Source organism: Leucoraja erinacea, chromosome 8 (assembly GCF_028641065.1).
Source record: "Leucoraja erinacea ecotype New England chromosome 8, Leri_hhj_1, whole genome shotgun sequence".
NCBI lineage: Eukaryota > Metazoa > Chordata > Chondrichthyes > Rajiformes > Rajidae > Leucoraja > Leucoraja erinaceus.
Window position 1 is genome coordinate 26216945 of NC_073384.1, and position 27844 is coordinate 26244788.

The window sequence follows — 27844 nt, forward strand, 5'->3', positions numbered from 1 at the left end:
GGTTTCACCATTTAGAAATTACAGCTGTGTTTATCCATTGTCCCCCTATTTCAGGGCACCATAATGTTTGGAACACAAACCTTCACAGGTGTATCTATTGTAACTATCCTTCAGGTAAACACATTTTTTGGAATTTCCTTACTGGATTCATCTGTAACTGTCATGTTTAAGATCTAATTTTCACTCTCATGTGGAAACATTTTCTTTATATTCAATCAAACTGGTTTTGAATTTGAAGGCTTTCATCAGATAATGCCTTGGCCTTTTCTTCAAATCTGATCAAGCTTTCCTGCTGATTAAAACCTGTCAGTTCTAATAATAATGTTGTAAATCTTCCAAATTCTCCTGAGACTCCTTATCCCTTTAATAAAATGGCGAGCAGAACTATTTATAGTGGGTGGTCTAATCAAATTTCTATTCTTGTTTTACATTATTTTTCAACTATTAAATTCTAATCAATCAGAAATTAAACCCACTTTAGAACATGGCCCCTCTTGATCTGAATGTTATATACCGGACTTGCAATTTGGTTTGAACAAAATCTATCAATTCAGTTTTAGGTTTATTAATTAATGCCCAGCCTTTTGGAGAGAGAACATTAGAACATAAGAAATAGGAATAAGAGTAGGCCACTCAGCCCCTTGAGCCCGCTCTGACATTCAACAGATTATGGTTTATTCTCTACCTCAGCATCACCTTCCTGCCCAATCCTTATATCAATAGACAATAAACAATAGGCGCATGAATAGGCCATTCAGCCCTTTGAGCCAGCACTGCCATTCAATGTGATCATGGCTGATCATCCATAATCAGTACCCCGTTCCTGCTTTCTCCCCATATCCCCTGACTCTGCTATCTTTAAGAACTCTATTTAACTCTCTCTGGAAAGCATCCAGAGAATTGGCCTCCAATACCTTCTGAGGCAGGGAATTCCAACCCTCTGTGCGAAAAAGTTTTTCCTCATCTCCGTTCTAAATGGCTTACAGTTATTAACTGTGGCCCCTGGTTCTGGACCCCCTCAACATCGGGAACATGTTTCCTGCCTCTAGCATGTTCAAACCCTTAATAATCTTATATTTTTTAATAAGATACCCTCTCATCCTTCTACATTCCAGAGTATACAAGCCCAGTCACTCCATTCTATCAACATATGACAGTCCCGCCATCCCGGGAATTAACCTGGTGAACCTACGCTGCATTCCCTCAATAGCAAGAATGTCCTTCCCCAAATTTGGAGATCAAAACTGCACACAATTCTCCAGGTGTGGTCTCATTATGGCCCTGTAAAACTGCAGAAGGACCTCTTTGCTCCTATACTACTCTTGTTATGAAGGCCAACATGCTTTCTTCACTGCCTGCTGTACCTGCATGCTTACTTTCAGTGACTGATGAAGAAGGACCCCCAGATCTCTTTGTACTTCCTCTTTTCCAAACTTGACACCATTCAGATAATAATCTGCCTTCCTGTTTTTGCCACCAAAGTGGATAACCTTGCATTTATCCACTTTAAACTGCATCTGCCATGCATCCGCCCACTCACCCAACCTATCCAAGACACCCTGCATCCTCATATCATCCTCCTCACAGTTCACACTTGCACCCAGCTTTGTGTCATCTGCAAATTTGTTGATGTTACTTTGAATCCCTTCATCTAGATCATGAATGTATATTGTAAATAGCTGCGGTCCCAGCACCGAGCTTTGCGGAACCCCACTAGTCACTGCCTGCCATTCTGAAAGGGACCCGTTAATTCCTACTATTTGTTTCCTGTCTGCCAACCAATTTTCTATCATTGTCAGTACCCTACCTCCAATACCATGTACTCTAATTTTGCCCACTAATCTCCTATGTGGGACCTTATCAAATGCTTTCTGAAAGTCCAGGTACACTACATCCACTGGCTCTCCCTTGTCCATTTTCCTAGTTACATCCTCAAAAAATTCCAGAAGATTAATTAAGCATGATTTCCCCTCTGTAAATCCATGCTGACTCGGACCGATCCTGTTTATGCTTTCCAAATATGCTACCATTTCATCTTTTATAATTGACTCCAACATCTTCCCCACCACCGATGTCAGATTAACTGGTCTATAATTTCCTCTTTTCTCTCTCCCGCCTTTCATAAAAAGTTGGATAACATTAGCTACCCTCCAATCCACAGGAACTGATCCTGAATCTATAGAACATTGGACATTGATCACCAATGCATCCACCATTTCTAGAGCCACTTCCTTAAGTACCCTGAGATGCAGACCATCATGCCCTGGGGAATTATCAGCCTTCAGTCCCATCAGTCTACCTAACACCATTTCCTGCCTAATGTGAATTTCCTTCAGTTCCTCCGTCACCGTAGATCCTCTGGCCACCAGGGAGATTGGATCTGTCTTCACTAAGGAGGACACAAACAAAGTACCTGTTCAACTCGTCTCCCATTTCATTGTTCCCCATAATAAATTCACCTTTTTCAGTCTTAAAGGGTCCAACTTTGGTCTCAACTATTTTTTTCCTCGTCTCATACCTAATGAAGCTTTTACTATCCTCTTTTATATTCTTGGCTAGCTTACCTTCGTACCTCATCCTTTCTCTCCGTTTTGTCATTTTAGTTATCTTCTGTAGCTCTTTAAAAGTTACCCAATCCTCTGGGTTCCCATTCATCTTTGCTATGTAATACTTCTTCTCTTTTATTTTTATACTGTCCATGACTTCTTTTGTCAGCCACAGTCGCCCCTTACTCCCCTTGTAATCTTTCTTCCTCTTTGGAATGAACTGATCCTGCACCTTCTGTATTATTCCCAGAAATACCTGCCATTGTTGTTCCACTGTCACCCCTGCTAGGGTAGCTTTCCAGTCAATTTTGGCCAACTCCTCCCTCATGGCTCCATAGTCCCCTTTGCTCAACTATAATACTGACACTTCTGATTTTCCTTTATCCCTTCTCCCTCTCAAATTGTGGATTAAAACTTATCTTATTATGGTCACTACCTCCCAATTGCTCCTTTACCTCGAGTTCCCTTATCAAATCGGGTTCATTACACAACACTAAATCCAGAATTGCCTTCTCCCTGGTTGGCTCCAGTACAAGTTGCTCTAAGAATTCATCACGGAGATAGTCCACAAACTTCCTTTCTTGGGGTCCAGTACCAACCTGATTTTCCCAGCCTACCTGCATTTTGAAATCTCCCATAACAACCATAGCATTACCTTTGAGACATGCCAATTTTAACTCTTAATTCAACTTGCACCCTATATCCAGAAAACTGTTTGGGGGCCTGTAGATAACTCCAATTAGGGTCTTTTTACCCTTACAATTTCTCAGTTCTATCCACACTGACTTTACATCTCCTGATTCTACATCACCCCTCGCAAGGGACTGAATTTCATTCCTCACCAACAGAGCTACCCCACCCCCTCTGCCTACCTGTCTGCCTTTTTGATAGGATGTATACCCTTGAATATTCAGTTCCCAGCTCTGGTCCTCGTGCAACTTCCTCCAGCAGATTGTTTGCTGTTCCGAATCCCTACATCCTAATTAACTCTTCCAGCCAGATTTCATATCTGGTGAATCTACAATGCACATTTTCCATGACCAACATGTCCTTCCTGTCTATCTCTGACCAATCATCTAAATATGCTTTTGCCAGAGTTTTGAATTGCAAAATTCATTTCTCAATGAAGGTGAGAAATAAAGCATATCACATGGTTTTGGATAAAATAAACCTTTGGAATTACTTAATGTCTTAGTGCACGGAAGCTCTTGAAATTCAACAAATCACTATAATGGGGACTGTATTTTCTAGTTGGCCTAAGTTCACAAAAACCTCTATAAAAATGCAACTTCATGTCTTTATAATAACAACTTGCATTTGTACACCTGATGGAATTAAACTTTGGAAAGCACATCACAGATACTTTTTTGGATAACATTTAACGTTGATACAGATAAGGAAACATTGGGACAGGTAACTACTATTTTAGCCAGATAGGAATATCTTAAATGGAAACTAGACTCGCACTTGTCAGGTTGCTTACAGAATCTGTGACAAACTAAATTTTAGCCAGGATAACTACCAGTAGGTATGTTACAAAACATTTAACCTCTGCATTCCTTGTCCTTCTGGGGGGAAATTTAAATATTCAGCTTTCCCAATCACTGACCAGCTTCTTGGATAGCCTGTTATGTTCTAGAAACGAGTAGTTCGCTTTGGGCTTTTTATATCAGTATTTTTCATTTGATCTAATCCACTGCAATTCTAAACCAGCGCTTCCCATCCCAGAGAAAGTCTAAAAAAAGTAATTGAACAAAACTGCCTGGTTCAGCATCCTTCGAGTGAATTATTTGCTGCAACATGGAAAAAATGTTAATTTTCCTTATCTGTACTTCCCTTTTTTGTAATGTCTTAATAGGGAACAAGATGCTAATTTCCGAGTAAAAATGGCCAACATACTTGGATATACTCAAATCCTCTTTTGCCTTTATCTGATGGGATAAATCTCAATAAAAATCTCTTTTGAACATTGATCCATTGCTACAGGCCTTGTCTGGGGGGATTTATATTCAGCAATTAATTACTAGCCTATCAAGAGACCCATGACCACTGCAATAACCTCCAGAGAAAGTCTAAAAAAAGTAAAAACTTTTCAGCATCCCTGCAAAAAAATGTTATCTGCAGGGCCTAAACAGGGGCTATAATCAATATACCCTGCAATTAATACTCACAAGAGACTCAACACCACTCTTTCTCTTTGGGGGTAAAGGGTCTTAATGCAAAGTCACTCCTCTTTTTCTCTTTGGGAAATCTTAATGCAAAGTACTTCTTTAGTACCTCGCCTACATCCTCTGACTCCAATCATAATTTCCCTCTTTTATCCTTTAATGGTCCTACCTTTTCTCTGGTTACTCTCTTGCTTTTATAGTGCACATGAAAAGCCTTTGGATTTTCTTTAAACTGATTTGCCTGTGACAATCTATACCTCTTTTTAGCTCGTCTAATTGTCTGCTTGATTTTTTTCCTGCTTGCTTTATAATCCTCAAAGGCCCTGTCTGATTTCATTTTCCTAAATTCTACATATGCTGCCATTTTCTTTTTGACCAAATTTAGAACTTCTCTGGTTATCCAAAGCCTTGCCATCAACTTGCCATTCTTCTCCTATCAGAACAAGCTCGTCCATCCTTCTCCTTATTGGTACAAGCTGGTTCTGAACTCTAATCAGCAGGCCTTCAAACAACTTCCACATCTCTGATGTAGATTTATCCAATAATAGTTGCTCCCAATTTATTCTCCCTAGCTTCTGCGTAATAATGTAACTATCCTTTCCCTAATTCAGTACTTTCCCCCCAAAACTCCAGGTTTATGCTTATTCATAACTATCTGAAAACCTAGGGAGTTGTGATCACTGTTCCCAAAATGCTCTTGCACTGGAACATCAGTCACTTGGCCAGACTCATTCCCAATTCAAGGATCACTGTGGCCCCTCCTAGAATTGGACTATCCGTATTATTTTAGGAAAATCTCTTGGATGCATAAAGCAAATCCCAGTCAACATTGGGAAAGTCACCCAATATGACAACCTAAGCAAAAAACTACACATTGAAGGAACTCAATGGGTCAGAGAACATCTGTACACAGAATGAACCCTTCATTAGCATCTGGGCAAATTGATCTATTTCCATGCTGTATAACTACATAATTCGAATTTTTCGAGACTAATTTTCCTGATATAAAGTGGTGTTGCACAGACTCTATTGGCTAAAATATCATCTGACCCAAGACTACTTACTGGTACAATAAATTAAACCACAACAGATAATCAATGTGGGAAGAGATGCAATTTATCAATAGATTAGATTAAGATTAGATTATTTAATGACCACACAGTCAAGATGGTGGAATTCAGGTTCAGTACAGGATGTTATACAATAGGCTGATTCCTGTCAAACATAACATAAAAACACAACAACATACAGTATACAGTACATGCACGAGGTGGCTATGTGATGTTGTCATAGGGTGTTCAGAATTCGAATTGCATGTGGATAGAAACTGTTTTTAAATCGTGATGTTTTGGCGGGCAGTGAGCTGTAGCGCCTTCCTGACGGCAGCAGGTGGAAGATGTGGTGAGCTGGGTGGGAGGGATCAGAAATGATTTTCTTCACCCTTGACACGGACCATTTGAGATTGAGTGATTCTATTGATGGGAGGGGTGTGCTGATGATTTTGGATGCTTTGTTGACAATGCGCTGTAATTTATTACGGGAGTGAGTGTCTAAACTGCTGTACCAGACTGTTATTGATGAAGTGAGCATGCTTTAGATGATGGCTGTGTAAAATCGGATTAGGAGATGTTTCCTCACTCTGAACTTGTTTATCTGAAGTGATATTTGCTATTCTTACTTGCGGCAAACAATTTAAATGTTATTGAATAATTTTTCAACACAGTAATTCAACGCAGTATTTGGACATATTGGCAGAACAAATACTTGAAGCATATAACGATTTACCATTGGGTGTGGGGGTATTGGATGGAATTCAGACTTGCCAATGCAGTGTAGGTTGCTGTGATATACCAGCGGAAATAAAATCCAGTGCATCGTATCAAACGGAATCAGTTTTGTACATCATATGATATTATTGGAATCTGTGATAATAATTTGAGCCATTGGAGGGAGCTAAGGTTATGATTCTGCAACTTGCGCAGAAAGGATGGGAAGAGGGTTGTTTTTCACATGATCATAAGATAATGTAGTTCACATTATCATAAGATCCATTTGTATTTCTCTTTCATCCTCTGGGTCACCTCTGAGGTTTGTGCTACCTTGGGTTGAAAGGCAGGAGATTTGATCCTAGGTTTTCGTCATCCAGTTGGAAAGGTACAGCCCTGTGGGCAGTTCTCTCCGAGGTTGTCTTTACAATTCCACCCGTAGCCCTGACCGAACCTGCCTCAGATTCCCTCATGATCCCCTGAACTTCTGCGCAGTGTTGTGGGACCCACAAGGTATGTGTTCTTGCCCATGCTGCACATGTGGAGGTATTTTAATTTAAAGCAGCCATTCCATATACCCATATAACAATTACAGCACGGAAACAGGCCATCTCGGCCCTACAAGTCCGTGCCGAACAACGTTTTTCCCTTAGTCCCACCTGCCTGCACTCATACCATAACCCTCCATTCCCTTCTGTCCTTCAATCGAAACTGCACTTAGATGAAGCACTGAGAATCAAGGGTAAAAAAATTGGGGATTTTAAGTATCCCATGCCAAGAGAAGATCGCTATTACCACCAAACTAGCCGAGTCCTGACTATTAGATCGGCTGTGTGGCATGCTGTGAGCAAACCTATTACTTAACCTTATCTCCACAAACCATCCATTGCCAGTACATATGTCCATGACATTACTGCCAGGAGTGACCATCGCATTATCCATACGGACCTAAAGTCTCTAAACTTGGCTGCCCTCCACTGTGTTGTGTGCTAAATGGGATTCAAAATAGATCAGACAATTAATCAATAAGGCAATGGGGGCCGGAAGCACCAGGAGAATAATATTCCACTACAATCAGTGACCTCATCATGTGGAATATCCCTCATTTCATCTGTCAAGTTATGTGATTCAGTCATTAGCTAATTTACTGATAAGGAGCTGACCTAGTTAGGTTATAAATTAATACGTTCATGATAAAAAAATAAAACAAAAGCAGCATGTTCAGCAAAGTAATCCTTTAACTAATGGATCAGATCTAAGGTCTGTTGTTCCCTCACAATGGCATAATTATGGGATAATTAAGAGACATTTTAGTACAAAATCTATGTACAAATTACTCCACCCTGATCACCACGAGTCCACACTAGTTAAACTAGACTGAAGTATCTGGAAAGGCACCTCCAATCTCCTCTCTTGCTTTTCTCAATAACCTGGGATAGATCCCGTTAAGGGCCTGTCTCACTTGCCGATTTTTTTGGCGATTGCCGGCATCACCGAAAAATTTGCGGCATGGTGCAGCGTGATGACGTATTGACACGCGGTGTTTTTCAAGTGTCGCGACATTTCTTTTCTCGCTGCTAGATTTTGAAATGTCCAAAATCATTTGGAGACCCTGATATGACGCCGGCAGTCGCCGAAAAAAAATCGGCAAGTGGGACAGGCCCTTAAGGCCCTGTGGATTTATCCATCTTAATGATCTTGCTGATAGTTCTCGTAATATCCTCTATTCCTTCAACTTTGTCCTCATGCCTCTGACAACCTGGATCCAACCTGTGAATTTGTCCCCTAAACTCTCAGCTGCTCACCAATCCTTAAAACCTGCCTCTTTACCCGTTTTAAATCTGATTAAAAAGCAACAAACTGGGTTTAGGATACTATGTAAATTTAGGATACTATGTAAATTCAGGTTTCAATCGTGAAATCATACAGGAACCTATCCCTGTGATTTTAGCTGGAATAAAGCCATCAACCCACTTCTAAAGAAGGGGATTTACAGTTCTGTCCCAGTCTGCATGTACATGAAATCCCTGTCCTCCTCCGCAGGTATCTACTTATTGATCTTGAGAAATTTAAATTCTAACTCCTCCACATGTGATTGTGTGCAAGGTTCCTGAGAACCTGATCTTTTCTTACTGACGATCAATATGTTCTCAACAACACAGGTAAGGCTCAGAATTTTACAGAGAGCTGCCTTTTCCTTTTGTCCTTGTTACATTTTACAAACAAGGCACACAAACTCCTACCTCTGTTGTGAACTGCAGAGATGATTTTCTTATGATTTTAAGAATTTATTTTTAAGGATATAAATGTTTTAGAAAAAACACATGTTATAATTTATATGTTTAAGAAAGAACTGCTGATGCTGGAAAAATCGAAGGTAGACAAAAATACTGGAGAAACTCAGCAGGTAGGCAGCATCTATGGAGATACACCCCAGCGGCATGAACATTGACTTCTCCAATTTCAGGTAGTCCTTGGTTTTTCACTTCTTCCCCTCCCCCTTCCCAGCTCTCCCACAAGCCTACTGTCTCCACCTCTTCCTTTCTTTCCCTCCCCCACCCTGACATCAGTCTGAAGAAGGGTCTCGACCCGAAACGACAGCGATTCCTTCTCTCGGCCTCACCCGCTGAGTTTCACCAGCATTTTTGTCTATCTTATAATTTATAATTATAGTATATGATATAAAATTAACATATAAAAATTTATGTATATAAATGACTTATATATATAGTGCATACAAAGGTGTATATATATATACTAGACTAAGTGGGACCCGTTGGGTCCCATGTTCACACGGGAGGGCTGGTCCCCCGACGCAATATTCCACCTCTCCACCAATTCCAATATTGGTGGCCAGTGGGGGGGCTTTCTGGAGCACTGGTATGGGTTCTTGGGGTGGCAGCTCAGTCCCTCAAGCCTGATCTGCTGGCAGCTCACTCACGGCTGGTGGGCTGGCAGTTGACTCATGACTATTCCTTGAAATTCCATTTCAAGCAGGATGCAAGTCCACCAAATTCAAATCCATGTTCCTACCATTTCAAGCAGGGTGCAAGTCCACCAAATTCAAATCCATGTTCCTACCATTTCAAGCAGGGTTCAAGGCCACCAAATTCAAGTGCAGTTTCTTACCACTATGAGCAGGGTGCAAGGCCACCGAATTCAAGTGCAGTTTCCAACCACTTCAAACAGGGTGCAAGGCCGCCAAATTCAAGTGCAGTTTCATACCACTTCAAGCTGGATCCAAGGCCACCAAATACAAGTGCAGTTTCATACCACTTTCAGCAGGGTGCAAGGCCACCAAATTCAGTGCAGTTTTATTCCACTTCAAGCAGGGTCCAATGCCACCAAATTCAAATGCAGCTTCATACCATTTCACGCAGGGTGAAACCACCATAAAACCACACAAAACTCACAGTTCAGTAGACATTCAGTGTGTTCAGTTGATTCACAGCTCAGACAGAGTCATGACCTCTCCCTCCCCCATCATGCAGAAACTGAGCCACACCCACACTTCCGGGTTTTATAACCCCTCCCCCTCCCACCAGAAAAGGTGTGGCTTTCAGTGCGTGACTGACAGGAGAGAGATTCTCAACATTTTTTAAACACTAATAACACTTTTATTTTTCATTGATGGGAAGAATTCTCTGCATCTGCTCAGCAGAGGGGGGACTGAGTAAGATGGCCAAAAATCACAGCCGTAAGTGTAGCGTTTTATCTAAAATCAATATACAGTGCAAACAGGAAGTGCATTTGCAGTAGTGCCTTTTAACTTCAAGCCAAAGCATCCAAACCGCCATTTGCAGTAAGTAGTGCCTTTCAACTTCAAGCCAAAGCACCCAAGCCACCACTTGCAGTAAGTAGTGCCTTTCAACTTCAAGCCAAAGCAGCCAAACAACCATTTGCAGGCAGTACCTTTTTACTTCAAACAAACCATATTTTCATTTTCAAACCACATTAAGGGTACTCACAGTTGTGTAGACATTTGTTCAACGTTATTCAGAGCTCAGAGACGTGATCCTTGGCTTCATCCATCTTGCAGAGAGTGAGTGAGGCACACCACTTCCTGGTTTTATAGTCCCTCCCCCTCCCTCCAGCAGGGGCAGCAGAGAGAATGGTGACTTTTTAAAAAACATTAATATCTCTCTGATTGTCATCGATGGGAAAAATCCTCCGCACCCGTAAGGCGGAGGGGGGCTCTGGGCGAGGTGGCCAAAAATGACGGCCGTAGGTGGCGCTGTTCTGTTGGAAATCGCAGCACAGTAGGCCAAAAGCGGTCAAGATCAGAGATTTAGTAATATAGATATATATATATATATATATATATAAAGGATACATAAAAGATTGTTGTTTATGTGTGTACATGTAAGTTATTGTGACACAGTGGGGATTACACTGCTGGGTTTATAACTCACTCAGATGCCTTTCTGTGTCAAAGTTTCAAAGGAAATCAGCATTGATAAAGTTGTTCCTAGAAAATTGTAAAGGGTTTGGACACGCTAGAGGCAGGAAACATGTTCCCAATGTTGGGAGAGTCCAGAACCAGGGGCCACAGTTTAAGAATAAGGAGTAAGCCATTTAGAACGGAGACGAGGAAACACTTTTTCTCACAACGTTGTGAGTCTCTGGAATTCTCTGCCTCAGAGGGCGGTGGAGACAGGTTCTCTGGATGCTTTCAAGAGAGAGCTAGATAGAGCTCTTAGAAATAGCAGTCAGGAGATATGGGGAGAAGGCAAGAACGGGGTACTAATTGGGGATGATCAGCCATGATCACATTGAATGGCGGTGCTGGCTCGAAGGGCCATACAGGTCCTGCACCTATTGTCTATTGTCTATTGAAAAGGAGATGTAGGATTGCTTTGATTATGGTGACAGGTTAGCTATGTAGCATATGAAACTGGAAGGGGGAGTGTAAATGGAAAGAGTCAACATAATCTACAGGGACCTGTAACCAGACACAAATAAATAATTTTTAAGAAAAGACTGTTTGTATTAAAGCCATACTGCTGGAAATCAGAATGACTAATTTACAAAATAAAACAGATGAAAACAAGACAAAAGGTATGATCTCCTTTGTGGAGAATCAAGCCCTCAGATATTGCAAGCATCTCATGAATGCATGTGAAAGCTTATTTAATGTAGTGCTTTGTGTGAAATTATTATTGAACTTATCGGTTATAATGGAACTATCATAATTTCTGCCTTACCCCCCCACCTCGTCCTAACCATCTGTCAGAATGGATCACAAAAACCTCAATATGAGAATGAGACAAAAATAATCTGCTTTTGTTTAAAAAAAAACCATTTTGGACTAGAAAACATTATCCTAGCATTAATGCGACAACATAGTTTATCGGATATATAGCATCACGAAAACCAATTTTGCAGATTTTAAACTTTTGGATCTATATCTTATCACAGATATTCCCTTTGTTCTCTCCACCTTATTCCACTTCCTTAACTTTAGAGATACAGCATGGAAACAGGCCGTTCAGCCCACTGAGTCTGTGCTGACCGGTGATCACCCCATACACTAGCACCATCCTACACTCAAGGAACAATTTACTATCGACAGAAGCTAATTAACCTACAAACCTGTACGCCTTTGGAGTGTGGGAGAAAACCGGAGCACCCGGAGAAAACCAACGCGGTCACAGGGAGAATGTACAAACTCTGTACAGACTGTACCCATAGTCAGGATCGATCCAAGGTATCTGGCGCTGTAAGGCAGCAACTCTACCGCTGCACCACTGTGTCATTGCAAAATAAAATGTGCCTGTTAACTCACTCTTCCGAGTGCTAATAAAAGATTATAACAAAAATATTAACTTTATCTCCACACATGCTGCCTCACCTGCTGAATACTTGTCTGCAGGGAATTGATGGGAATGTGGGGAAAATAGGTAAAGGAAAAATTGTTGGAGAATAGAATTATTCTGCATGCCAGCATAAACTTGATGGGCAAAATGGCCTTGCTCTGTTTTGTATGGAGCATGGAGCTTGCACACTGTCTGTATGTGCCTCAGCTTTGTTGGTTGGTTAACTGAGCCACCACGCCATCAAATTCCTGCCTCCTATGTCAACAATCAATCTTGAACCTAAACGCTGCATTTCCTTCACTGTGTAAGTATTTGTAGCAGTCAAAGTAAAGTCAAAGTATCCTTCATTGTCATTGAAAATCAATACAAATTTATTTATCAACAAAAATAACTTATCCCAACTCGAACTTCACGTCACTCACTCGACCTCCGCGCGGCCCCCGCTTCCGGTTTGGTCGCGCTTGCCGTATGCAGGCGCGTGCTGGTGAGACCGGCCCTGTACGGGGATCACTCAACCTCCGCGCGGCCCCCGCTTTCGGTTTGGTCGCGCTTGCCGCATGCAGGTTGCATGCTCGTGGGACAGGCCCTTAAGGAACTTATCCTGTGAAGTAGGACTAAGTAAATCTGGCCTACACACACACTGTGTTATAAGCCTGAGCTGCTTCCAATGAAAGGATCTACAGCTGTTTCCTCAGGCTGGAGCCATTGTCCCAGAATAACAGGTTAACTGCACCCCTAGAATTATTAAGACACAGAAAGGAGCCATCTGGCACATTGAGTCTATGCCAGCTCCTCAGAGAGTCAGCAATGTTCCTTTGCTCTTTGCCCTCCAGCATTTATTTAGCTCCCTCTTGCAAGCCCAAATTAAGTCTGTATCGACCACCCCTCCAGGCACTGGGTTCTACATCAATACCACCGTTTATATAAAAGCCTTTTCTTCCCATCCTCTTTATCTAGTTTGCCCTGGTACCATTTGATAGTGCAAACAGTCTCCCTCCTTTCACCCATTATCTAAAACCACCTTTTAGAAATCAGTTGAGGTCTTCTTTATTCATGTGCGTGTATAAATTCTCTGACCAGGACAGCTCAGCCACATTTATTAGTCACAGCTCAGCCACATATATTTAACACTGACATTGGCAGGCTGCAAAGGAATTAGAGGAAATAGGTATCTGACAGTCAATCTTAAATGGATGACTCCTTATATTTAAACAGAAACCTCCTAGTTCTGGATGCTCCTGCAAGAGGAAACATCTGTATCTTTTATGCATTTCAACCAAGTTATCTCTCACTTTTCTAAACTCCAGTAAATACAGCCTAGCCCGGTCAACCTTTCCTATTGCCAGGCAGCAGGTTATGAAACCTCCTATAAACTGCCTCACCTCCTCCCTTAAATAAGGAGTACTCTTGATGTGATTTGATCAATGTTCCAGCCTGCCATCAAAAGGCATAGATTTTGGCAAGGAATAAGGTTCAGAGGGGACCTAATGAGAAAGGTTTTTAACTAAGAGGATGGTTGACCTCTGGAAACTATTGCCGGCAGAGACTCACCATATTTAAGAAGCATTTGAGCCACCAATGTATGTAATATTATCAAGTCCTGGTAAATGAGATTAATATAGAAGGATATTTGATGGTCGGCATGAAAGCAATGGGCAGAAGGGCCAGTTTCTATGTTATATGACTCCACAAAGCATATTCTGCGACTTTGTCTCCATTTCCCTTCCTGCTCTACAAACAAATCTATCAATCTCAATATTTATTACATCAAATGACAAGGGGCCACATAATAGTAAAAAGTAATATTGGGACTGGTATTCTCTTTCCCCATAAAGAGATCAAAATGTGAAACGGACAAAGCAGCAAGGGCAAAGAAACAACTGGATGACGTTTGAAAAATTTCAATTCCACAAAAGAGGCTTTCAACAAAATTAAAGGTCATGGAAATGAATTTAAGTTGTTGACTCGATTAGGGGTCTGGTTACAAGAAGATACAGAAAAGAGTTGGAAGGAAGGGGCTTGCATAACAAGAATCTTTGCTGGGGCTTCAAAACAGTAGCACCTTTCACACCCCATTTCCAGAGGTGCCAACACATTCTCTTACTCTTGATTCTATCCCATTGGGGTATTCCATCATTGTACTTTAATATTATTTTCTGTTACCTGGATTTTTATTTGCAATCTTGCACTGTTCTGCTGTTTTGCACTCATTAATGTATTTATTGTTGTATTTGTTATTTACTGTGTGTATACTCTGTGAACAAGGAATTTCTTTGCACCCTGGTGTGAATAACAATAAACCAATCTCATCTAATCACTGCTCACTGTATTTATTAATAGATTACAAGTGGTACCCACCCACTCATTAGAAACTCAGACAGGAGTGTAAAGTCATGTTGACTTAAGTCAAAGCCTCCACCACCACACCTGACAACCCGTTCCAGGAACCAAACACCCTGGGTAAAAAACCTGCCCTGCACATTTCCTTTCGCCTTAAAGCTATATACCCCTCAGTCTGAAGAAGGGTCTCGACCCGAAACGTCGCCTATTCCTTCTCTCCATAGATGCTGCCTCACCCGCTGAGTTTCTCCAGCATTTTGTCTACCTACCCTTTTGTCTGATATTTCCCCCCTGGGAAAAAGGTTCTGACTGTTAACTCTATTTATGCCTCTGATAATTGTATACCTCTTTCGGGTCTCTCCTCAACCTTCGGGTTTCCAGAGGCAAAAATCCAAGTTTGTACAACTTCTCCTTGTAGCTAATACACCTAATCCAGGCATAATTCTGGTAAACAATAAAGTTTATCCAACCTCTCCCTGCAGCTGAAACCATCAAATCCAGGCAGTATTTTGGTATACCTCCCCCGCACCTTCTGTAAAGCTTCCAGATCTTTCCTATAATAGGGAGGCTAGAACTGCACACAATACTCCAAATGCGGCCAAACCAAAGTCCTATCGTGCTGCTTTATGACTTCCTGACTCTTACATTCAATGCCCCTAGAAACTAAAGCAAGCATACCTTTTGTTTTGTTTACCCACCCCATCTCGTTGTGCTGCTACCTTTATTGAGCGATGAACTTGGACTTCAAAATCCTTCTGCACATCAATGCTGTTAAGGGTCTTGTTATTAACTATACACTTTCTCCTTACATTCAACTTCCCAAAGTGCAACACCTCCCTTAAACTCCATCTGCAATTTTTACGCCCATTACTGCAGCCAGTCTATATCCTGCTGTAAGTATCTGCTTAAGGCAAGAAGGGAAAGATTTAAGGAGAACCTCAGGGGCAATCTTTGCACTCAGAAGATAGTCTGTATCTGGAATTGTATCTGCCAGAGGAAGCTATAAAGCAGATACAATTATAACTTTTTGTGATTTGGACAGAACATGGATAGGAAGTGTTGTTCCCGATGTTGGGGAAGTCCAGAACAAGGGGTCAGTTTAAGGGTAAGGGGAAAATCTTTTAGGACCGAGATGAGGAAAATATTTTTCACACAGAGAGTGGTGAATCTCTGGAATTCTCTGCCACAGAAGGTAGTTGAGGCCAGTTCATTGGCTATATTTAAGAGGGAGTTAGATGTGGCCCTTATGGCTAAAGGGAACAGGGGGTATGGAGAAAAGGCAGGTACAGTATACTGAGTTGGATGATCAGCCATGATCATATTGAACGGCGGTGCAGGCTCGAAGGGCTGAATGGCCTACTCCTGCACCTATTTTCTATGTTTAGAAGGCAATGGGCCAGATGCAGGCAAATGGGACTAGCCCACTATGGACAAGGTACCATGGACAAAGTAGGCTGAAGGGCCTGTTTCCGTGACTCAATTGTGCACAATCAAAGCTTCTACACCCCATTACAGTCTTGAATTCAAGATGCATTATAAATTCAAGGTAAGACACTACATTTCAAATGCAATGAGTTTATGTGCAGCCTAATTTTATGAGTCCCGTGCAAATAATTTGAGAGAAAAGAAATTTCATTTTTTAATGGATAAAGGACACACTTATTTCTTCACTGCTGCATTGACCACACCTCCAGTGGATTCCATTAGCTGCAAGGCACTTTGAGACATCCAGAAGATGGTGAAAGGTGCTACATAAATGCAAATATTTGCTAAAAGCCTCATTGAATAAGAGCAGTTATCAGCAAAAGTCCCTGTCTGTCAACATCTCACTTTAACACTGCAATCTTTACTGTAGAAAGCTGGGGGGGGGAGATGCTAATTCAATTCTGCCAGGTTCTTTATTTAGCAAACATCGGGGGGTTTAAAATAAGTGCTTTTGGATTAGCGACTCAGGAACGATTTCTGTCAAAGATATCCTGATTAATTTAACTGCAAGGTTACAAAAAAGACTGCCAATGATTTAATATTTTGTACCTCAGCGCTTTCATACAAGGAATAGATCAAAGAATGACGACTGGTTTATGATGATTGAATGAGTTAATTTCCATTTTTATTACCTGGGTCTCCAACACATGGGAGGTCTTTTTTTGTTATCAACTAGCCTCATTTAAAATCTAGGGTAGTAGTTTATAGTGACCGAGTAAAATTATGTTTTTATCACATGGAATCCTGAATCCTTCACCAGCAGCTTGCAGTTTAAAATCTCTTATACCATCCATTTTTCCCCAACCACAGTTATCCATTATTACCCTGTAATATTGTGGGCACAGAAGCATAATGGTTCAGCTAATATATAGACTTCAACTACAGGTCTGGAGATATGAGTTCTGGTTTCAACGTGGCATCTGGGGAATTTAAATTCAGTTAATTAAATAATCAGGAATTAAATCAGCATCAATAACTGTAATCGTGAAACTACCATTGTTGTAAAATAAACCATCTGGCTCACAAATGGCCTATAGGGAAAGACATCTGCCGTGCTTACCTGATTTGGTCTGCATGCGACTCTTAAGGGCCCTCTTGAATGGTCTAATAAGCCATTTAGTTCAAGGGCAACCAAGGTTGCGGCACAAATATTATCCTTGCCAATGATGCCCACATGTTGTAAACAAGTAACTAAAAATGCCCAATTCTTGCATTGCACTTTGGGAATCTAATAGAACAGCTGATAAGGAACGAGAACATTCAAAAAAAAAATGTAATGTTAATTTCTGGATGTAGACAGACACAGGTGCCTCCCTGACATTCCAGCATTGCCCATGTTTATTTCTGTTCAAACGCTCGGGATTATCGGCACTTTGAATGCTGATTTTCAATGAGCATGCCAGGAATTTTAGCAACTGTTCTGAAATAATCTCAAAATAAACTGAAATAATTCACAATTCAAATTTGCCTTCAAAATGATTATGTATGTTAAATGTTTTGAGATGTAATTCTCACTTCCAATAGTGCTGCACAGGTCTATTGTTTAGAAACCAGGCCCGAATCCAGATCCACCAATTTAACCTCCTTCTAAATCTCTCCTTGGCCCACAGCATCCAGGTTCCTCAATCCTACAATTCTGGCCTGCTGGAGTCCCGATTAGATTTTTTTTGCACTCTTTCCACCTCCTAAGACCCCATACACTAAAATTCTCCCCCCAATCACCTTCTTCCTCCATCTGCACCTTTAACGCTGCTTAAGTGTAACATTTAAAAATGCATCCTTGATATATTAAAAAAATAGTGGCAGAGAACAATGCGTTGCGGCTACCATGTGTCACTAATGACCATTGGAAACATAGAAACATAGAAAATAGGTGCAGGAGTAGGCCATTCGGCCCTTCGAGCCTGCACCGCCATTCAATATGATCATGGCAGATCATCCAACTCAGTATCCCGTACCTGCCTTCTCTCCATACCCCCTGATCCCTTTAGCCACAATAGCCACATCTAACTCCCTCTTAAATATAGCCAATGAACTGGCCTCAACTACCTTCTGTGGCAGAGAATTCTCATCTCGGTCCTAAAAGATTTCCCCCTTATCCTTAAACTGTAACCCCTTGTTCTGGACCCATTGATAACATTTTGCGCACAGTTCTTTGATTAAGCTTTTGGCCAAATGTTTCATATGACAGGATATTAAAGTTTGCCTTAAAATACTATTAAGAATCGTCTAGCGTGTATGTTTAATATTGACGGTGCCATGCAAATACGGGTTGTTCTTCTTGCTTTTGTCTTAATTTGTTTTTATTTATTGAAAGATTTGCTGTTTTAAAATTAGCATCAACAGTCAAGAGAAGGGTTTCCATGTATTACAATCAACAATTGTACTCTGGAGTTATGGTCAGAGGTCAAAGATTATTCCTGAACTTCCACTGCCTTACACAACCTCAGGGAACTGATGGCCCTTTCATATCTACAAGCCCTTTCCATTAGTTAAAGACACGTTTTGTTGAATGCAGAATTAATATATATGCTCAAGTATAAATTATTTCCATTCTAGATTGTGATGTTGCTATGCAATCTAGTTTTAATCATCAGAGGCACAATGTTAATTGGAAAGTCAGAGCAACACTCACGTTGTATCTGTTCCAATCCTGGTAAAACACAGACATGGCAACAAATGGCATGACTCCAAGCCCCACCAAACAGTCACTGACAGCCAGATTGACCAGAAACACTGAGGTCACCGAGTGGAAGTGTTTGGTCACAGCGATAATGGCAATCACCAGAACGTTACCTAAAACAAAACAAATCCATTCAGTAATTTCTAGCAGTGTAGGTAATGATCCAGGACTAAAGATGAATTATTAAACACAGACTAAGCCAGCTTTTTTCCCCCCACAGATAATAGCACTGGGATTCTCAACTGAAGTGATGTTGGGGAGGGTTAGAACTAAACTTACATAATGAAGGTTGACTGGTAGAAAATGAATAGGAGATGCCTTGACCAGAGCTGTACGAAAGGACCTAGACAAGCCTTCTAAAGAAAGGTTCTGGACTGCGCTGGAGGGAACGGCCTCTAGAACCCAGATATATTGAAATTGGGTGACTGGGCTGTGTGAGTATATAAATGCTGGGGTGGAGTTAGTGGGACATGCACAAAGCATGTGAGGCTGGATTAGACCTGCACAAATAGTGTATATGTCTGGAGCGAGGAGCTCTAGACTCCACATCTAGACTCCAAATAACTTGTTTGAATATTTTGGTGTAGTAACAAGATGCACAATGCCTTTGATATGCACCACGTGGATTTTAGCAAGGTTTTTGGATGAAGTCCCACCTGGGATTCTGATCCGAAAAAAATTTAAACCCATGACTCTAGGAGAGAGACAATCAAATTAGGTCTAAAGCCAGCTCAGTGACAGGAAGCAGAGGGTAATGTTTGATAGGTATTCCTATGATAGGAAGTCTGGTACTGGTGGTTCCACAGGGTTCTGTTCTCAATTCGCTGGACTTTTAATATATAGTAATAAAATTTGGGCACACAATAAAGAAGATTGCAATTATACAAAAATTGGCCGTATGGTTGTTAGTGTGCTTTCAACCATTCTAGACAGAGATGGACACACAATGCTGAGTAATTCAGCAGGTCAGGCAGCATCTCTCGAGAATAGGAATAGGTGACGTTTTGGGTCGTGACCTTCTAGAACCTAGATCCTTCTCAGCCCTTCTAGAATCTAGATGGGATTCTAGAACCTAGAAGGGTCTCAATCTGAGATGTAACCTATTCCTTTCATCCAAAGATGGTGCCTGGCCCACTGAGTTACTACAGTATTTTGTGTCTATCTTCAGTGTAAGCCAGCATCTGCTGTTGCTTCCGACACTAAATAGAGATGGTCTAGTCAGCTGAACAGCCGAATGTTAAACTGAATTTCATCTAAAGAAGTACAAAGTAATGCATTTGGAGAGGTGCAGAAAGGCAAGGGAATACAAAATAAATTGAGCGATATGGAGGAACAGTGGAACGGAATTTATATCCAGTGAACATCAAAGATAGATCAGGCAAAAAAAAGTTAGAAAGGCGTTCGAGTTGCGTTCCTTTTATTAGCCAAGGCACAAAAAGTAAAACAAAGAGAGAACCATAGACAACATTAATGAGGCCACAGATTGAGTACTGCATATAGTACTGGTCACACATTACTGGAAAGATGTGATTGCACAGGAGAGGGTGCAGAGACTTGTGATGATGTTGCGGGGAATGCAAAATTTTAGTTGGCAAGAAAGACTAGGTATGCAAAGGTTGTTTGCTTTGCAAAGAGGATACTGAGGGGCTCTCGGATGAGTATATTAAATTATGAAATGGCTAGGGGGGAAATGAGGGAAACATTCACCACCCAGTGGAAGGTGAGGATTTGGAACTCACAGAAAGTGGGAGGTAGAAACACTAATTACCTCCAATCTCCTGGTGAAAGGCCATGAATATCAGGCTACAGACTTGGTGATCGGTAGGGGGGGGGGAGAACAAGTCGTTTTGGTTGGGTAGCTCTTTCAACCAGCACAGATGCAACGGGTTGAATGGCTTTCTCCTAAGTTATGTATTTGCTATGATCTCTATACCTGTGTAAGTACATAGTCTTGGTGTTTGGCCTGGAGGTGAGTTGAGAGGGGCAAGTAGGAAGGTGGGAATGGGGGATCCTAGTGACAAAGGCATAGCGAAGCACTTCAGTCTCCGAGTAAAATGAAAACAATACTAGGGGCAAAACAAGTTATTTTGTCTCTCAAAATGTTGCAGCCAGGACATTTTTCATTCTTCACATGAAATGAAATAAGAAATCAGTTTGAAACTCTGCCACACTGGCTCAAGAGCAGCACAGAATTTGGGGGCAGTTGGGGGAGAATCAGACTGATAACAGCAGATTTGAAGCTTTTAAACCTCGAGGGCCGAAATGCCACCAAACTGATAACAAACCCACAACCGCATTAACAATAACCATGAAGTAAAAACAATCCCAAGGCATTTGTCTTTGAAGCATCGTGGAAAGGCTTAAAAAACAAGAATCTGTGAAGTAACCAATTCCCTTTCCAATGACCCCTAATATTAATCCATCGCATTAATATTTCAGGTTTAATTTTTGCTGAATCAATTGCTTTGGATATATTGATTTGGTTAGTTTTATGTACATATATAAAATACACACATGTGTATGTGTACACATAAGCAGACATTTTATACACGAATATATCAGTGTATATTATATATATATACGGATACAGGTTAATCTCCACAGACATACCAATTAAAGGTTCTGAATGATTGTTTATGATGTTTCAGTGGTAATTTATGACATTTTATTGATTCTTGTCCCTGCTACAAACTATTGCACAATGTTAACCTGCTTGAGTCTAACGCCAATTTCCAGCCTCAGTCTGTGAAGAGGCGGAGGACTCGGTTTAAAGGGTTTACATTGATGCTGACACGGTTTTACAAGCTAACTCCACGCACGGCAGCGAGTTACTCAGGCCAGACCTGTGATAGCAGCCACACACATCAGGACCATGATGGTTTCCAGCAGTATGTTGACCGGGACGGAAGCAGAGCGGATGCCCACGGTGTGCCCTGTCCCGCCGGCGGACAGGTTCGTGAACAGCGAGGAGGTGGCACCAGTATCCATCGTGTGGGGATCAGCGGCTGCGGGCGCCGGGGTTCGAGCCCCGCACCGTCTCCATGGCCGGACCGCGGCACCGGGTCCCGAGCAGCGAGCGCAGGCAGCAGCCGGCGTCCGAGCCTTCGCTCCAACCAAGTGACACCGGATTAAAGCAAAATTCGCACGCCCAGACTCAACCTCTCCCGAATCCGACAATTGCCTGACTCTTATTTACACTAGCCTTGTTTTAAAACAATTGCAATAGTCCCAAGCAGAAGATCTCCAGGTGTTCTAAACCTGCCGCTTGTAGCTCCATCCTCTACTCGTTCATCGTTCCTCTATAAGTCAATATTGCAGCGACTGAGATGAACCGAGCTCCGTTCCGCCCCGCCGTCCCTTCCTCCTTTCTCTCTCTCTCACACGCACACTTCAACTCAAAGGTGTTGAAGGTAGGCTGATAGATTGCACCCAGCCCGCCCCTCGCACGGCATCTGCCAGTGCCAGGAGAGGCTGGAAGGTTGTGTGGAGAGGAAACGGCGCTCGGCAACGATAAACCCAGACCTTCAGGAAGAGTTTATGTGTGAGAGAAGGGAAAGGCAGGTTGAAGTCTCTCATTCATTGGGACAGGGATGGGAAGACTGGGGGCAGAAGCAGGGGACACGGAGAAGTATATCCCAACATGGTTTAGGGATAGACACAAACATGCTGGAGTAAATCAGCGGGACAGGCAGCTTCTCTGGAGAGAAGGAATGGGTGACGTTTTAGGTTGAGCCCGCTTAGGGAAACTTCCCGCAAAGCACAATTCACCTACATTTCCTCCAAACTAGTTGATATGGTCTCCTCTATACGGGAAACACCAAACATTGGCAGGGTGATTGCTTTACCGATCACAAAGATAACCCTGTGTTTTCTGGAGGGTTTTGGCAACATCTGTGGAGGGAAACGGACAGGCGATGTTTCCGGTGGGGACTGATCAAATCTGAAAATGGTCCAATCTGAATCATCAGCTGTCCATTTCCCTTCACAAATGCTGCCTGATCCATTGAGTTTAGTTTAAAAAAAAATACAGCATGGAAACAAGCCCGTCGGCCCACCAAGGCCACGTTGACCATCAATCACCCATTCGTAATAGTTTTATGATATCCTATTTTCACATCCACTCCCTACACATTAGGGGTAATTTTACAGAAGACAATTAACCTGCAAATCGTCAAGTCTTTGGGATGTGGGAGGAAACTGGAGAACCTGGAGAAAACCTACACAGCCACACGGAGAACATGCAAACACCACACAGGCAGCATCCAAGGTCAGGATCGAACCTGGGTCTCTGGAACTGTGAGGCAGCGGTTCTACCAGTAATTGAAAAAACCCCAACAGGATTGCAACATCTACAGTTTCTTGTGTCTTGTGTTCTGCATTGCTTGCCACATTGGTGTTCCATACAAGTCACACCCTGCCTTATTGGTCTGTGGCCTCCTGCTCCATTACAAAGGGACCCAACACAGGAGTGTTGAGGAATACCACCACATCTTCATCCATCATAATTCAGACTGCAGGACTTTATATTATTGATATTGAATATTGAAATTTCCTCCTTTCTCTGTCCGGGAAATTTAAGAAACTGGACATTTTGCTGGGTGTGATATTGACTCCGTTTCCAACCCCCCCCCCCATCACTCTTCCTATATTTCCTTTGGACTTTCTATCCATTCCCACACTTTAACTGAAACATAAAGCTGCCCATTTTTTCTCTCGAAAATCTTTTGTGGCTCCTTTTGCTTTCCTAATTCTGATGAAGACTCTTCAAACTGAAACATTAACTCCATTTATTTTTCCACAATTGTTGTGGTCCTGCTGAGTCATGGCATCGTGCAGCATGGAAACAGGCCCTTGAGACCATCCCATCCATGTTGACCAAGATGCCCATCTATGCTAGTCCCACTTTCCTGCATTTGAGATGTAGTCCTCTAAACCTTTCCTTTCCATGTATCTGTCCAAATATATTTTAAATGTTTTTATTTATGCCTCTAGCTCATTCCATGCAGGTCTTGCCATATAAATGAAAATGTTGCGCATTAGGTTCCAATAAATCTTTCTCTTTTCACCTTAATACTTTGCCCTCTGCTTCTCGATTCCCTAACCCTGGAGAAAGTACACCCTATCTATGCCCTGAATATTTACAGTGTTTCCTGGTTTTGTCACAGGAATGAGAATGCTATGAGAATGCAGGATGACTAGGACAGGTTGGGGGAGTGGGCAGATGCATGGCAGATGAAGTTTAATACGGATAAATGTGAGGTTATCCACTTTGGTAGCAAAAGCAGGAAGGCAGATTAATATCTAAATTGCATCAAGTTGGGAAAGGGGGAAGTACAACGGGATCTGGGGGGGTCCTTGTTCATCAGTCTATGAAAGTAAGCATGCAGGTACAGCAGGCAGTGAAGAAAGTGAATGGCATGTTGGCCTTTATAACAAGAGGAGTTGAATATAGGAGCAAAGCGGTCCTTCTGCAGTTGTACAGAGCCCTAGTGAGTATTGTGTGCAGTTTTGGTCCCCAAATTTGAGGAAGGATGTTCTTGCTATTGAGGGAGTGCAACGTAGGTTTACAGGTTAATTCCCGGGATGGCGGAACTGTCATATGTTGAGAGAATGGAGCGGCTGGGCTTGTACACTCTGGAGTTTAGAAGGATGAGAGGGAATCTCATTGAAACATATAAAATTGTTAAGGGTCTGGACACGCTAGAGGCAGGAAACATGTTCCTGTTGTTGGGGGAGTCCAGAACCAGGGGCCACAGTTTAAGAATAAGGAGTAAGCCATTTAGAACGGAGACGAGGAAACACTTTTACTCACAGAAAGCTGTGAGTCTGTGGAATTCTCTGCCTCAGAGGGCAGTGGAGGCAGGTTCTCTGGATACTTTCAAGAGAGAGCTAGATAGGGCTCTTAAAAATAGCGGTCAGGGGATATGGGGAGAAGGCAGGAACGGGGCACTGATTGGGGATGATCAGCCATGATTACATTAAATGGCGGTGCTGGCTCGAAGGGCCGAATGGCCTACTCCTGCACCTATTGTCTATTGTCTATTGAATATAACTAGACAGAAATTTAACACCGAACCACTTAAGGAGATTCACTTAATAAGTAACCATTAACTGGAGGTAGGGTTTAATAAATATTTTAAAAGGAGGAAATAAATGAATTTGAGGAGGGAATTGCAGGGGTTTGTACCTCAATAGGCATGGATGCAGTCATGGGAATTATATGGATATTCCTAGAGGTGAAATTAGTTCACAAACAAAACTCAATGGAAACTGCTGTGGATATAAATCCAAAATCAAACCGACTGGAATGACAAAGAGGGTTAATCTTTCAGTTTACAATGGTTCATCAAGATGATATCAGTTTACTGACAGCTTCAAAATGCACAACTTATCTCAGACAAATGTGAATTTAAAAAGTGAAACAAAACTGCATTGTTTTAGGAGTTATCTTCTGGAAGGACAATTAGACCTTGTCACTGGAGCTGGCATGTGAGCATGTACAGTAACAGCACAGGATAGTGCCCAAGTGTAGCCAACGGCAATAAAGGCAGCTTTCAGTAAATGTATTTGAGAAGCACTCAAAAGCAAGACTTGCCTAACAATTTCACAGCGTCAGGACACCCAAACCCTTTAAGCCAGGGAAGTAATTTTGAAGCATTCTCAGTGCTACAATGCTGAAACAGTTGCCAATTTGAACACAGTAAGTAACCACAAATGTCAGTCTCCCAATGTTTTATGTATTGTCTGAGGAATAAGTATTGGCCAGAATGCGAAGGATAATTTTATACTGTATAATAATGTTGCAGAAAAACTGAGTCTTAAATTTAGGCAGCACAGTGCAGCAGATAACAGCTGCTGTCTCACAGTGGCAGATACCTGGGTTCAATCCTAATGCCTGGTGTTGTATTTGTACATGCTCCCTGTGATGACATCGGTTTCCTTCACGTGCTCTGGTTTCCGTCCATATCCTAAAGAGGCCGCGGGGGTTGTTTGGCTCATTGGTCATTGTAAATTTTCCCTAGTGTGATGGATGAAAAAGTTGTTGGTTATATGGGGAGAGTAGGTCATAGGGAAAATTAGTGAGTGGGGAAAAAGGCATTACTTTGTGAGCCAGCTTGGGGCAAATGGCATCCTTCTTTGTCCAAGTAAAATGAAGGTTACATGAAAAAGACGCAAAGGGAAGGTTCAAGAGGATTCTGGCATTGGGCATACCTTCCCTTCCCCTTTCATCACTACAAATTACTCTTCTGTTCAATACCGCTTGGTCTATTTTTGCATGCCTGCCTAACACTTCCTTTTTTTATTGCACTTTACCATGTCTTTTTTTAGACTTCCATTGAGTGGATGGTTGTGAAATCGAGCTATCTAGATTTCGGCCCTTTTTAGTCAATGGGTTCCTTGTGAGATACTCTTTCTAGTTTAGTAATTATCTTTAGTTACAGTCATCTCCATCTTGCAGCTGTGCAACTGTCACAGCAACTCATTCGTGTTGCCTATTCTCTTTTCCGCTTGTGTTACTTGATTGTTGGAACTCAATTATCTGAGGGGATCACAGCAGTAGATCCTTAAAGTAGTGTTCAGGCCTAACCATCTTCAGCTGATTCATGAATGATCTTCCTTCCATCATGGATTCATGCAGTCTACTAAAACTCAGGATACTCGCTGGTGATTACATGGCGTAATTCCATTCACAAATCATGAGTGATATAGATAAGGCCACAGTACGTTTTCCAGGGTAGGGAAATTTAAAAGTGGAGGGCCTTTTTCTAGCTGAGAGGGAAAACATTTAAATGGGATCAGAGAGCCAAATTTTACCACACATAAGATGGTGGGTATTTGGAACAAACTGTTAGGTGAAGTGGCAGAGGCAGGTACAAATGAAACATTTTAAAGACATTTGGACAGGTTCATATATATGAAAGGTTTGGCAAGATATAGGCCAAATGCAGGCAAATGGGACTATTTTATGTAGGTCGCCGTGGACAGGTTGGGCCAAAGGGCTTGTTTCCGTGCTGTGTAACTCTATGAATCTATTACATCAGCAAGTGCAGTAAAAGCTGGACAATATTCATGCATGGGCTGATAAGTTACAAGAAACAATCATACCTATCAATGCCAGGCAACATCCATGATCGCCACAAGAGAGAGGTCAATCAAACTTTCATGACATTAGTAGCATTTATGTAGTGTATATTAATCATAATGATACATTGTTGCACCAGCCACTGCTCTTCAGTTGCCTACAATAAGGCTCAACTACAGAAGCACTTTGATGGTAGTTTCCAACATTCTCTTTCGCTTCGGGTGGATGGAATGGTGAAATAGCCAGGTGTCAAATTACACATGTCACTATTGCACAGTTCATTTCATCCCAGGGTGTTTTTAAACACATCAGAAAATGTATAAGATAGAAATTAATGGTTAGGAACAGAGTAAATAAAGAGAGTTCATCTCATGATGAATGGAAAATAAGGCTTCATAATTGTCGAGGTCCAGAATATTATATTGATCTACTTTTGAGATGTGGGGAAAAAAGTAAATCCATTATCAGAAAATTAATTAAATGAACAAGAATATCTAGAATCATTTTGGGATAAACTGGATGGAATAAATGGTCTTTTATCTTTTTGTGTTCCCATTTGTTCCAATTACAAGAACTTTTGGGGTTACTGTAAATAAGCAAGTTACACAATCTGGAGTTCAAAGTCATCGTTAATATGTGTTGTGATTCTCCTGGACAGCCGGTTCTGGATAGTGGCTGTTACTTCATCGTTACCCAGCTTCCAAGACTGGGCAGTTGGTATTGGAGGTCGGTTGTTAGACAATAAGCATACAATACAAATGGGGTTAGTGAGCCCCAGTGAGACTCAAACGAATGATTGGTTCACATGCAATAAAACAAAGACATGTCTTACATCCATCATAATTAAAGACACGAATCCATAGTTGAACGCCACATGCGATGGAAGGCAAGTCTAAACATCCCCTGTCGCCGTATCTGTCCCGCATCTACTAATATGGCCCGAGACGGCTGGAACAA

At 41.7% G+C, this 27844-nt stretch overlaps 1 protein-coding gene across 1 annotated transcript in view; it reads right to left on the reverse strand.

Annotated features, from left to right (window-relative positions):
• The window catches only part of LOC129699453 (beta-3 adrenergic receptor), a 39199-nt gene extending 15816 nt beyond the window's left edge, over window positions 1-23383 (reverse strand). The window contains exons 1-2 of the mRNA XM_055639263.1: window positions 21648-23383; window positions 18757-18917 (exon numbers count right to left, since the gene is read on the reverse strand). Coding sequence (XP_055495238.1) covers window positions 18757-18917; window positions 21648-21792 — 306 coding nt within the window. The 5' untranslated portion in view covers window positions 21793-23383. The remainder of the gene's footprint in view (window positions 1-18756; window positions 18918-21647) is intronic.
• Window positions 23384-27844: the final 4461 nt, after the last annotated feature.